The sequence below is a fragment of the Cryptomeria japonica genome, chromosome 9, assembly GCF_030272615.1.
Source record: "Cryptomeria japonica chromosome 9, Sugi_1.0, whole genome shotgun sequence".
In the NCBI taxonomy this organism is placed as follows: domain Eukaryota; kingdom Viridiplantae; phylum Streptophyta; class Pinopsida; order Cupressales; family Cupressaceae; genus Cryptomeria; species Cryptomeria japonica.
Genome location: NC_081413.1, coordinates 520350703 through 520365568, shown reverse-complemented (window position 1 = coordinate 520365568; position 14866 = coordinate 520350703). Strand labels below are relative to the sequence as shown.

Genomic DNA, 14866 nt, shown 5'->3' with positions numbered 1-14866 from the left:
ATTTTGATGAAATCATGGAACTTTATCTAAATTTATAATTAGTGATTGCCAAAATGGTTATTGTTAAATTGCAATTTTTATTTCTATTTTTCAATACTTTATCATTAATTTTTAAATATTAGATATTTTTAAATTCTGTCTCTGTGCTGCCATGTCTCAGAGGCTCCGTGGAACTTTATTATTAAATGTTTCATCTTAATTTCATGGTAGTCAAATGACTATAAATCATTTTGTCGATAGCAAAAACAATAGAATTTATGATAGAGAATTTGTGTAGTGCAACAACCTTATTTCGTTGACTGTTTCCAGTCTTCTTGTGTACAAGAATACATGAAAAGTACATGTGATAAATGTTAAATGTAGACAATAAGGCAATACATGAAAAGATGTATTCACAAATATCAAATGTTAGGTAATCTAGGCATCTACTAAGCTTTGATATAGTTATTACATGTAGATTTTGATTCTTGAATTTGCAATGTTGCTGCTTCTGGTTTGGATTTAGGTTTGCAGGTTTGTTTTGTGGATTTGGCAATATTTTTTTTCCGGTTTGGTGCTGTATAGAAAACATATCTATCTATCTAGTGCGTAGATATGCATTATATATTTATATTTATAATCCTAGCTTAGAAGTATTAATATTAGAGTCAATATACATATTTCTTGGTATAGTTAGTGTTCAGAAATATTTATGAGCCTTATAAAATTTTTCTAAAGTTCATATGTAATATAATAATAAACTTATAAATGAAATTAATTTGGCCCCAATTACAATGGCTACATGAGGCAGGGACAAGACTCGAGGCTAGAAGACGAAGCATGTCGAATAGTATTATTGGATCCAGGATGGGTTTAGAGATAATCAGGGAGAACGTAATTTAAAATCTGCATTTGATTTTGGGTCTGAATCCAACAATAGGGTGGAGGCAAGAGCTATGTTATTGGGTTTCAGAATGATCATTGAAAACAATTGGAAGAAGCTAAGGGTTGAGGGTCCAAAATCATAATTGATTGATTCCATGAGGAGAGGCGGAAGCAATTTGTCTCTTTTCTATATTCTGCTTTCTGAGGTTGGGGTTTTGATAGAAAGCTTTGATAAAGTCTCGTTCCAGCACATCAGGAAACGAAGTGGTTTGTGGTTGATTGGGCAGTCAATCAAAGGTAGACAAAAAATGTAAAGTTTTTCATTGCCTTCATCTTGTTTGATTACAATGCCTCTCCTCCCTTGGCTTTTTCTCTCTGGTTTGGTGCAATGGCCATTCTTTCCAGGGGTGTAAAGTGAAGAGGATATGACAGGACTGTAGGGTGGAGGTGTAGAGAGTGAAGGGTCGATAGTGGAAGGAGGGGATTAACAGCACCAAGATGGTGGAGAATTATTTCATTCATAGAGGCTGAGATTTCCAATCCAGACCTCTCTACTTGTGTTCTGTGTATTTGGGAGCTTGCCAAGGAGATGGATGGGGCTCCATGTGTTGGTGTTAGAGATGCCATGTCCAAACGGCTGTTGGATCTTGGCCAACCATTGGGATGGCATAATATGTTTTTGACTCAACTCAGTCACTTGGTTGCACAACTATGCTTTCCTTTGTGGCAGGTACCTATTTGCTTCGTGATGATATTGATGGTGTAAAATTAGGTGAAAACTTTCTTCGATTGCTAGCTTGGGCATTTTCATATTTTGAAAGAAAGATGAGCATAGACGTATCGAGGTATTAAAGAAAACAGCAAAGGTCCTCAAAGTTAAGCTCTTATTGGAAGCCAAGTTTGACAAGTCTGTTTATTGTGAGGAGGATAACAAGCTGGTCAAGGTTCCACTCCTTTTTAAGTTAGAAATAAGTGATAAATGTAAACTTGCATATGGAGTCTTTGTGAGGCTTGGATAATTTTTGCTGCCACCCCTCCACAAGGCTCATAATAGCACACTTGTCTGCAATGTTTTTTCTCTACCCTCTAAGTAATGGTAGTTTTTCGCTTTTCTAGGTTTTTTTGCGGAGGGCTCTGTATGGATTTTGAGGCTTGTCTGTGTTTTTCGTGTCGGATTATGAAATCTCTGTTACGAAGGTCTCTGGTTGGATTATATTGAATATGGCTTCTCTTTGTGTGTAAAGGCCTACATGTAGTTTCTCTACCCTCTAAATAATGGTAGTTTTTCGCTTTTCTAGGTTTTTTTGGGGAGGGCTCTGTATGGATTTTGAGGCTTGTCCGTTTTTTTTCTAAGTAATGGTAGTTTTTCACTTTTCTAGGTTTTTTTTGGGAGGGCTTTGTATGGATTTTGAGGCTTGTCCGTGTTTTTTGTGTCGGATTATGAAATCTCTGTTACGAAGGTCTCTGGTCGGATTATATTGAATATGGCTTCTCTTTGTGTGTAAAGGCCTACATGTACAGAACTCATTCTATATATGCTAATGATGTTGGCTATTGGTAGGATGTATCACAGTTTGCTTTCTCATGTGCGCTCTACTTGTGTTGATTTTAATATAGCCTTCTGTTTGCATTTGGTCGTATATGATGAAGGTGAGGGTGCTTGGAATGAAATATATTTAGTGTGAAGGGATTATTTCTGGGTTTTGAGTTCTTTTTTGTGTGGCTGCAATTCAGAAGACATTGGAGAATGTGCATGGTTGTGGCCTTTTAGTGTTTTGCTTTGCTTATGTGGCAAGATAATTTTGCCAAGGTTTTCAAGGAATAATGAAGTCAGGATGGATGAGATTTTTGAATGGATCCTGAGAGCTTATTGCTACCAGAATTTGGGCTTTGAATGCTCTTTTTTTGTGGCGTTTGATTGTCTAACTCAGGTATATAAGCAGTTAATATTAATATATTTTATTAATTTCTTAATATTCAATATATATTAAAATTATAAAGAAAGTTTATGCTAATAAATATTATTAATTTTATTGATATTTAATTTATAACATTAGGCAACACTATCTTTAATAAAACATGATTTTATTTAAATTAATAAGGGACTATGGTTTTTTTTTGTTGTTTTTTAAAGTCATGAAGTTCGCAATTAAATTTGCTAACATTAGAAAAGCTACTTGCAATTATATTGGGCTATAAAACTAACACAACAAAAGCAAGGGTCAAACCTATTGCAACAAGCAAAGAAGGGTTGCTGGGAATGATGGGTCAATCATAGGCAAGCCAAGCAATATAAAAGACAAAGCAACACCTAGCATGACAAAAATTCAAATTTGAAGGGAGTAGACAATCCTTTCAAAATGTGGTGATGAAAGTGGAGGCACCTGAGCTGATTAGTATTTGTATGACATTTTGATTTTACTTATTTCACTTTTGTGTACTTAAACTTCAAAGTTAATGTTTATTCTTGTTTTGAAAGTTCAATGTCATTATATTTTCAGATTTTCTATAAATTATTAAATTATATTTAAATTTTTTTTGGTGTCTCCAAGTACCCCCGTATCCTATTTTGAAAAAATAGCTGTACCGGTACCGGTACAAGTCTCCAGCGTCTCCGAGTACCCCTGTACCCATGCAACCTTGAAAATATACAAATGAGGATCTATAATTAAATTAACAATAATTTCAGTTAAATTGAAATTAAAATAAAGTAAAATTTAAATATAAATTAAAACTATATATCTAAATATATTAAAAAATTAATAATCTAAACTTAAAAAAGAAAATTCTGTCAATTGAATTTTGCAAATCTTAATTAAAAATTAAAAACTATAATGAAATACATGTATATTAAAATTTAAATATTAATAATTTGGTAAAAAATAAACAATTAAATATATTAATAAATTTTACTTTTATTTAAAGAATAAATTTTAATTTTTTAAATATCTCTACGTTTGAACCACATATATCAATATTAAATCATAAACACTTAATTTTTTTAAATCTATAAAATTAAAATGCAAAAAAAAAAAGAGTAGAGTTGTATTGGTAGAAGAGCCAGATTAGGCCAGGTTTCGCTGGCTGGTTTCCCTGGCTGTTGGCTTGATTAGGCCAGGTGTGCCTTGTTTTGAGCTAACTGCAAGTTGTTGGGTTCTCCCTACTGATTCCCCCTCATTAAAAAAAGTTTAGGAAGATTTACGTCACATTTAAAAAAAAATCAAATCACATATTATTTGGCATGATTGAAAAACCAATGGTTTTTGGGCATTTGTGAGTACAGTATCTGATGCGTATCCATGCTGTCTCATATCTGTATCCATATTGGATATGGGAATATGTGTGCTTGGGGAGGGTGCAGGCGTGTCTAGCTACTTTGATCACAACGGGTATAGACAGTAGAACATTGAGAGGTAGAAATCAAAATTATGGATATAATCTAGTGTCCCAAGATTGAACATGATAAGACATAGATTTATTGACCAAATACTCTGTGAGAGACTCAATTTTTATCAAGTACATTATTGTTTTTGTAAGTGATGATCTCTATGTAGTAACATTGATGAATTGTGTCTTTTGAAAGGCAAAAACTGAAGGATAGAAGCATTCTAAATGTTATAAGGCTTTAGAATGGGTTTTTGAATATCCTGCATCGTCTGGTTAGATCAGGGGCATTCACATATTGCTGATTCTACCAAATAATTCTCCTTTGTGATCAGTCTTAACCAGACACATCATCAAAGAACACTCTAAAAAAATGGAGTAAAGAGAATGAACTACATCTGGAGGAATAAATTTTTACATGGCATTACATAAAAAATGTGGCAATTGGAGCAGAAGGAGCATTTATAAGCTAACATAATGAACATGAGAGTGACAGTTCCAAGTTTGTAAATGAGATGACTTTTTTTATTTATTACATAAACTGTAGCATGCTTGCACTTGTAGCTGCTGGGCTTGACAATTTGTTTTGGTATGTCATATAATCCCTTGTGTAGATGCAAGCAGTCTAATAAATGTGGGAAAATAAAATACTTACTACTCTGTGTCAGGAATTTTGAAATGTGAAGGTGAACTGTCAAAATGTTGAAATTATACTTTAGCTGAGCACTGATTTTAACTTGTTAGCCTAGGCTTGATTTTCACCAATTTTTTGTCTATATTATTATATTTTATTAGTTTTGGAGTTGGGAATGTGCACTTCTGTATTTGCATTGTAAAGCTATTCATTTAAACATTTCACACTGTGACATAGTGCCTTCCTTGTATGAAGATACACTTACATATGCATATTTTGGTTATTTATGTGACTTTACATTTAGGTTTTAAATGGGAAATTTTGTGAAAAAGTACACTTTTCTTTACAGACCGGAGTGCATGGTGCTGTTTGCATCCTTGACGATGAACCCAGGACAGGAGGGAGGCATTGTGGTTCAGTTGATCCCCATGTTTGTCAAAGTCAGAAAATCACCCTTTCTGCATCTGTCATGATTCAACCTGAATCTGGACCAGTCTGTCTTCTAGGAACTGAATCACAGCAGAAGGTTTGTTGGGAAATTTTGGTTGCTGGTTCTGAGGAAGGTATTGAAGCTGGCCAAGTTGGATTAAGACTGGTAACAAAAGGAGAGAGACAAACCACTGTGGCCAAACGGTGGAACATTGGTGCTTCAAGCATTGCAGATGGAAGGTTTGGACTAATAAAGTTTCTTCATTCTTAGTCATTTTCATAATTGTTTTAATATATGCACAGTTTCAAGGCTCAGTTTGCGATAGCATTTTACTGATGTACATGTTGTATCCCTATAAATATATTTATCATATTGCTTTGAAGCAATCTTTCTTCCAATGGAGCAGTGCCACATATATGCAACTTTAGTATGCTTCTGTCTACTTATTAGATGCATATTGACAACCAAACAGATTTTTTTTTTGTCTACTTTTCTGATTGCGTAAGTGTTTACAAGCAATTATATTTCAGATTATGTTGAATTTGGGAATGCAGGTGGCATACCGTAACTGTGACCATTGATGCTGAAACTGGAGAAGCTACTACATATTTGGATGGTGGTTTTGATAGCTTTCAAGGTAGGTTGCCTTTGCGTACAGATGGTGGAATCTTACAGGAGGGAGCTGAGGTTTGGGTAGGCATGAAACCTCCTCTTGATTTGGATGCATTTGGAAGGTCTGACAGTGAAGGATCTGAATCAAAAATGCACATCATGGATGTGTTTATCTGGGGAAGGTGTCTGACAGAGGATGAGATAACTACTTTATATACATCGACCAGTGCTGATGAATATGACATGGTTGATCTTCCAGACGATTATTGGCAATGGGGTGAATCACATAGGGTATGTGATATGAGTTTGTTGATGTATTTCCTATTAATTTGTACATAAATGCAACATGTATTTCTAGCCTTATGGCAAAAGGTGTAGTACTCTTATCAGTGCTGGTCCTCTTTGCTGGCATGTCTTTTAACGACATGCTGCTTTTATTCTTTGTATATTTCTCTTTCCTGGCATGCATTTTCATGATTTGGTTTATTCCATTGTATGTATTTTATGAGAACATGGGACTTCTTGCTATTTTGAGGCAGGGTCACCAGTTTTACATTGTTTAGAACATTTATTTTTCAGTGATGTAATGTTTAGAAAATTTTAGGAAGTAAAACATTGTTCTAACTTCTAAGGATATAACATCATTATGTGCTGCCTTATGTCGTAATCATTTCAACTAGTATGTAGTTACTGTGGGTCTTAAGGTATATTTCATATGCCTTGCCTGATTGACAAGCTTAATTATTACATGTTAATGACATGAGGTTTGCCTTATAATATGTTGTTAAGGTGGAGGATTGGGACAGTGAGCCGGCAGATGTTGATTTGTTTGACCGGGATGATGTGGATTGGGATGGGCAATTTTCAAGTGGTAGAAAAAGAGCTGAAAGAGATGGAGTATCTTTAGACATGGATTACATTGCAAGGAGGTTGAGAAAGCCGAAGATGGAAACTCAAGAGGAAATAAATCAACGCATGCGCTCAGTCGAGTTAGCTGTTAAGGAAGATCTTGCAGCAAGAGGGGAAACCCACTTCACCGACCAGGATTTTCCTCCTAATAGTCAGTCTTTGTTTGTAGATCCAGAAAATCCCACAGCCAAGCTAGAGGCAAGGATGTCTGCTGAATATCCATTTCTGACTTATTTTCTTGTTGGCATTTAAACTGCTGCCCATATTTATGTTTTATAGCTTCTGGCCATGCTTACTAATTACGATTGGCTCATTGGAGCATTTTCTTTGCAGGATTGAATTCTTCAACTTAGATGTATTGGGTAACATAATTGTGATTTTTGCAGGTTGTGAGTGAGTGGATGAGACCAAGTGAATTGGTAAGAGAAAACAGCAGGGATTTATATCCATGCCTCTTTATGGGTGCACCTAATGCTTCTGATGTTTGTCAGGTATGTGCTTCAAGCCCTTGTGTATATGAATGATAAATAATTAGTTACATGCTCTAATTGTTCTTGTATCTGGTCCTCTGTGTGCTTTTATCTTGGCAGGGTCGTCTAGGTGATTGTTGGTTCTTAAGCGCTGTGGCTGTATTAACTGAGGCATCTTGCATGGCTAACCTTATTATTACTCCTCAATACAATGATGAAGGAGTATATACAGTCCGATTCTGCATACAGGTGAGGGTTTTTCCTCAGAAAGCAATGTTCCTAGTAACTTCTAAAGTCTTAGCTATTTCTTTGATCAATTTAGAGTTATAGATTTTGCTATGATTTGGCAAGTAAACAGTATGATATCACTGAAGTGCAATATGTATTAGTTTAACACATTATGAGAATATATACAGTAGAAATAGAGTTCAAAATTTAAGTTGTTTTCTTGTCAAAATGGTGGCCTGCATGTGAGCAGTTTTGCATATGGACACATGAGGAGGGTTTTTAGAATATAGGAATATACAAAATTATATGTCAAGAGATGCATGGTGGAATGCAGAGAGTAAATTCTTTTCTTTTTTTTTCTTTTTCAGCCAATTGGTTGTTGAGTCAATAAATGATTATGCACTCTAATTTTACTTTGTCAAAGGAATCTTTGTAACTTATTGAAATTGTATTCAAAGTCAATTCAACATTTATAATATAAAGAAGTGATAGAAATGGAAGTTGGAAATAAAAAATAAGTACCTAAGATGGCGTTTTTATTGGAAGATGTTTTAGGAGGATAGAATCTTGGTCATGCATGTACCTTCATTCATGATTGTCCTTGTAGATGTGATAAGTCATGATAGGTGCAAACATCATGATTTCATAAAGATATGAATTAGTTAAACTCACCAAAGACAATACTTAGTTCATCTGGTTTTGAGATTTTTATTTTGAATGTTCCTTGCACCCATCAACTATCTGTTGGTTTAAAAGTTGTGAAATGATGTAATGTCCCCTTCCTAAGCATCGGCTATTTCTAGAGGTTAGCCTATGACTTTGGTCCCTGTAGGCTAACATGGTGATTAGTTGACCCTTCTAATGGTGTTCTATGGCTCTTTTGTTGAGCTTTTCGTTTTTATCTCAGTATTCTTCAACACTGTATCAATTTATTTGTGGTGTGCCTTTCTTAGATCATTCAAGAAACTTTGATTCACATTTACAATTTTTAGAAAGTCACTTGGATGTTTTGCTCATACTATTTATAGTAAGTCATTGGGGTGGTCAATTGGCATCATATGTATATTTGGAAAGTAGATGGATTATTCCCATGAGTTGATATTGGCAATTATCAGGGGTTTAATGATTTAAGTTAAACTATTAAAATTAAATCAAGTTTAATTATATTAAATGACTTTATGATATGACAACATGAAGGGGGTTAAGGTGATTTTTAAGTTGTTTTCATAAAGTGACTTCGTAAATGTCACAAAGTGGACACCAACTATTGAAATTATTAGAACATCAAAATCAAATAATCTAAAATATTAAAAGCACACTTGGGCATGGGTTTTTGGAAAAAATATAAAGCTACTTTGTGCTTTCTGCCATTCATTCATATTTGCACAATTTGATGAAAGCTATAGCAAGGGTTAGCTGGTTTCTTGAGAGCCATAGTTTTTTGAGGACGGAATCCCTCAAAGAAGACAGTGTTTGCAGGTGTGGAAGATCACCTAAGAACACTTATTTGGATAATCTCATTCAGGGATTATATTTGGGCTTGATTGGATTCAGTGATTATTTTTGATCAGGCATTCAGAAGATTAATAGAGGGCAGATTGGAAGAATTCTTTGGCAGATTGGAGACATTAAATACTCCCTCTTGCTGGCCATAACATCCTAGAGAAGGCCATGCCATCTTTGCCTGGAGACGCATCATTGCAGGTGGTCAGCGTGGGGTTTTGGGTTGTACTTTCAGATCGTTTCAGACCTCCAAGTCTGGCTGTACAAGTCTAGATTTGCTAGCTGTCCCTCATCTTCATCTATTTATCATCTCCCAGTGGGACATTGGAGTGGGAAGATTGCCTGGTGGCCTTAGATGTTGGAAATTGAGCTATATATGCATTTTCAGACTTGTGCATTATTGTTTGCAGTTAATCAAAATAACTTTGCAGATCTTGCAGCCATTTATTGTAAATCTATTCTGCTTGGCTGGGGCGTTCGACCTTGGGTATGTTCACTTTATTTTAATTAATGCAAATGGAGTTTATGGGTCTGTTGTAGTTAATTTAATTGTTAAGTTGCATTAGAAGTTGTTTTCTTTCATTTCACTGCAATTTGTCTACATTATATGCAAACATCACAAAAATATAAAAAATTGCAAAAACCAAAAGACAAACACAAGCTAGATTGGGGTGGGACATTTCAGTGGTATTAGATTGAGTTTTTCTTGCCAGCCTGTTGGGTAGTGGTCACTTGTTGCATTTCATCAGTTACATAATAGAGTTGGAAAGATGTCTACAGCTGATTAGTCAATACCTGAGATGATGCAAGAACTGTCTAATGTAATGAAGGATCAAAACATTAAAGGGGTACCTTAAAGCAGTGACAAATTCCAAACTTAAGGAAGGGTCTGAAAATAAGATGTTAGCACCAAAGACACATGATGGAGAAGCTTCTTTGATACGGAAGGACCATGTCTTAGAGCCTCAGGATGATTCATTTGACTTGCATGCAGCTACCATGGATATTATTAGAATATTTAATTATATTTTAGTCACCTATAATTAGTTCCTTGTTTAATGGTCGTTTAGCTTTTTAGTTAATTAGCTTTTAAGCTTTATTTAGCATTTAGCTTTTTCTTTTTAGTTAATTAGCTTTTTCTTTTTAGTTAATTAACTTTTAAGCTTAATTTAGCCTTCACGCTTAATTTAGCGTTTAGCTCTTTAATCTTTTACTTTAACGTTATGTTCTAATTATAGAACATCGTCTTGTAACCTCTCTATATACGTGTGTATATCGTTCAATGTAATCATCCGATTATTGAATCATTCATTCAATTTATTTTTCATGGTATCAGAGCATGGAAATTAAAAATTTCAAAGTTTTTGTTATTAAATTTTTTTGAAGTTTTTATTTAAGAGATTTTTTAATTTAAAAAAAAAGAGGAGGTTCTTTTTCTCTTCTTGGGTGGATTTTTTTTGCAGGTTCAAAATTTTCCTAGGGTTTCTGCAATTTTCGACTAGGGTTTTGACCCTTCAGTTCAAGTCAAAATTTTATTTTGGTTAAAAATTCTTGGTGGGTTTTCCAAGACTTCAACCGGGTCGTTGTTAGATTTTTCTGGGTGCATCATTTTTTGTGCCTTGATTTTTGAGCCTTGAGATCTGCATTTTGATTTCAGATTCTTGGTGGGTTTTTCGAGAGCTTTTTTGGGTTGGTCTCAGATTTTTTTGGGTGCCTCGTTTTCCGTGCCTCAAATTTTGTGCCAGTGAATTTGCCTTGAAATTTGAAAACAATCAGCGATTTCTATGGACGTCGGGAATTTTGGTGTCTTTTGGGCGCCGTTTATGTTGTACATCAGACCTAGGGTTTCTGCCCCTATTTTTTTCTGCGTTTTTTTTGGAAAAAAAATCGTCAATATTTTTCTTTTTTTTTTTTACAAAAAATATAAAAATTAGAGGTATTTTTTTATTTTTTGCAAATTATTATTATTTTTTTGATTATTTTCAGGAAAATTTTTAGGTTTTAAGTTTGCAGAAAATTTTAATTTTTGGGTTTCATCCAAACCTCGAAATTCGCGCTTTAGAATTCGTGCCAGAATTCTCCTCCAGGGTTTCAGATTTTTTGTGTCGCTGCTTCTATTCTGATTTTTGTGATGGCATCTTTGACCAACATCATGCTGGAACATAGTCAAAAGTTCAACAACTGCCACAACACCTGGAAATAGTGCATGTTCACGATATCTGAATATCGTTACCTTTATCAGATTGATTTAGGCCAGACCTCGTCTTACAGGTCCCAGAGTTTTCACGATTTTTTCCTGAAAAATTGTCTGTTGGTTTTCTGATTTTTTCCACAAAAAATCATGGGAGGGTTTTCACTTTTTTTCCTCAAAAATTGCTCGCAGGGTTTATAATTTTCCCTTAAAAATTATCTCATCTGTAATCCGCGATATTCGCATAATATTTTAGCTATGGGTTTTACTGTTTTTTTCCACAAAAACGAGGATTTGTAACCTTAGATTTCTTGGTTTTTCGATTGTCTCCTCAAAATCGTAAATTCTCTTTTCGAGCTCTCTCAGTTCAATTTGGATGGAAAGTCCATCAAATGGACGTCAAGAGTGCCTTTCTCAATGGTGATTTGCAGGAAGAAGTCTACATGATGCAACCTCCAGGTTTCAAGGTTGCCGTAAGGAACACCAGGTATGTAGACTAGTCAAAGCACTCTATGGCCTCAAACATGCTCCTCGTGCATGGTACATCAAAATTGATAAGTACTTGATTGATCAAGGCTTTCAAAGGAGTCCTTCAGATCCCAATTTGTATGTCAAACATACCAGTGATGATATTCTATTTGTAGTAGTCTATGTTGATGATCTCATCATTACTGGCAATGCAGCTCATCTGATCATGCAGGTCAAACAGAATTTGTGTCAGCATTTTGATATGACAGATTTGGGACTTCTCCATTATTGTCTCGGTGTAGAGGTTTGGCAGACTGATAGCTACATATTCATTTCTCAGTCAAAGTATGCCAAGAGCCTACTAGATAAGTTTCGAATGCAAGATTGTAAACTTGCATCTACACCTATGGAGATAGGGCTCAAATTATCAGCCAAATCAGATTCACCTGTAGTGGATGAGTCTTCATTCAAGCAACTAGTGGGCAGCCTCATCTATCTCACCGCCACTAGACCTGACATTAGTTATGCTGTGAGCTATATTTCTCGCTTCATGTCAGCCCCAAAAGTTGAACATTGGTTTGCAGCGAAGCGCGTGCTTAGATATGTGAAGGGCACTCCTGATTTTGGCATTCTGTACAACAGAAGCAAAGATCCTAGGCTGGTTGGTTTCACAGACTCAGATTGGGCAGGTTGTGTTGATGACAAAAAGTCAACTTCTGGGTATGTTTTCAGCTTGGGTACAGGTGCAGTCACATGGACCAGCAAGAAGCAACAGGCAATAGCTCTTTCCTCGACCGAAGCAGAGTATCGGGGAACTGTTAAGGCAACATGTGAGGCAATTTGGCTACGTAGGATGCTTGCAGACATGCAAATGTCTCAACCAGGACCTACTCCCTTGTTTTGTGATAATCAAGGGGTTCTAAAATTAGCCAAAAATCCAGTCTTCCATGAGCGGACAAAGCATGTGGAGCTTCATTGTCATTTCATCCGCCATCATGTTGAAGATGGAACAGTGATACTGCAGTACATTACTATCGAAGATCAAACTGCAGATATCCTCACCAAGTTCTTGAGCCCGACAAAGTTTCTCAAATTTAGAGGGCAACTTGGTGTGATAGATAGCATGACCATTAAGGGAGGGTATTAGAATATTTAATTATATTTTAGTCACCTATATTTAGTTCCCTGTTTAATGGTCATTTAGCTTTTTAGTTAATTAGCTTTTAAGCTTTATTTAGCATTTAGCTTTTTCTTTTTAGTTAATTAGCTTTTATGCTTTATTTAGCTTTCATGCTTAATTTAGCGTTTAACTCTTTAATCTTTTACTTTAACGTTATACTCTAATTATAGAACATCGTCTTGTAACCTCTACGTGTGTATATCGTTCAATGTAATCATCCGATTATTGAATCATTCATTCAATTTATTTTTCAAATATGGTTGTGTATGATAGAAATGACATAACGACAGCCTTGAATACATCTCTAGAGCTATCCAACGAAGTTGGTGACACTAGTACAAAGGTTTACATAGCTAAGTTTCTTAACACACTTTGAGATGACAGGATTGTTGAAGGAAGTAAGGATGAAGTCTTCAATATAGCTACTTGTGATGGTGTCATAGATGGCTTTTGGTTTGACTACCAAACCAAGTTTATGGAGGGTGCATTGGTGGCATTGATTTAGTTCATGAGAACAAATCTGACTTGTCATCACACAAAGCTGATTTTAAGTATGAAGACTTTCAGATTGGTCCACTTGAGATTTCAGAAAGAGAGTATGTTGAAATTGAGGAAGATCCACTTACAAAACTTTTTTATGAAGAAGATATTGTCATTAATTATGACGAATGTATGACAGAGTTTCAGAATGGTTTGAAGGAAAAACAACTAATGGGGAGCTTTATGGGCCTATTTGTTTAAAACAAATTAATAAAGCTATAAGGCCTTGTGATTCAAGTGTTTTGATATCGAAATGCTTAGAGGGACGAGCATGGTTTCTTTTGATGATTCGTTGCTTGACTATATTGTTGACAAGCCTTATATTCACGAGTTAAGCATTGGAAAGGTTAGAGGAAGCTGATTTTGAAAATCATGCCATTGAAGACACATTGAAAAACATGATCTTTAATGAGCAAATTCACCTTACTGATTTTAATCAAGGACCTAAAGAGCTGCACGCCGTGAAGGAGACAGAGAGATTTCATTTGTAGCACAAAGAGAGGTTAGCTTGTACTATGCAGCAATATAAAGATTCACTATAAAGATAAGCCACATCTGCATGACAAAGCAAGAATGAAAGAGAATCACTTCATGCATTTGCAAGTGAAGTATTCAAAAATCTCTATGATGAGTTTGACAGGTATGCTGAATCAGAATTTGACGCTGAAAAGAGGGAATCTTGTGATGATCATAATGCTGCCCCACCATGGCTACAAGAAGATTCTAAGGTTTCAAGTGATGAGGTTATTGATGGAAATAATGTTCATTCAAATGGAAGAGGAATCAGAAAAATCTTTAGGTGGCAGCTCAAGTCACTTAAATGAATTTGATCATGGACTTATGGTATTGAAAATCATTGTGTGGTTTCCAATGACAAGGTAGTACAAGCATTGACAAGAATTGATAGCACACACATAGCCATTGAAAACCTCATAGGTAAGACACAAATGGAGGAAAGACAAAAAGGTCTTCAAAGTGGGATCTCTCATGTACAATTGCAACCTATCAAAGAGGCAATTGAAATGATAAAGGCTGATTACTTACACTTGCTCAAGGATAGAGATCAAGCTACCAAGATGTTTGAAAAATAAGAAAAGGAAATTGATGATTTTTGTTTACAATTGAGTTTGGCAACATGATTTAGCATCCAAGATAGACACTTAATCATCTATTACAGCCACTCCTTTGGAAGAGGAAAATAATGCTAGATTTATTGAAATCACACAAATAGTCAAAAGGGATGGAAGAGCTACATAGAATTGAAATCGAAAGTGTAATTTACAGCAATGAGGTAGAGGACAAAACAAGAAAATACTCTTAATGAGTCAACATTCAATGATAAAGGTTTAAAACTTCATAGAGATGTCATTATGGAAGAGGGATTGGATAGGAATCATGTGGAAAAGCCATTGGGTATTAATGAAGACGTAACTTGCAGCCATGTGACAACATT

The 14866-nt window shown here is 35.1% G+C and overlaps 1 protein-coding gene across 1 annotated transcript in view; it reads left to right on the top strand.

Annotated features, from left to right (window-relative positions):
* Window positions 1-14866, top strand: part of LOC131066900 (calpain-type cysteine protease DEK1) — a 117306-nt gene that overhangs the window by 75811 nt on the left and 26629 nt on the right. Inside the window, exons 22-26 of the mRNA XM_059211069.1 lie at window positions 5232-5551; window positions 5867-6215; window positions 6714-7031; window positions 7220-7324; window positions 7424-7552. Coding sequence (XP_059067052.1) covers window positions 5232-5551; window positions 5867-6215; window positions 6714-7031; window positions 7220-7324; window positions 7424-7552 — 1221 coding nt within the window. The remainder of the gene's footprint in view (window positions 1-5231; window positions 5552-5866; window positions 6216-6713; window positions 7032-7219; window positions 7325-7423; window positions 7553-14866) is intronic.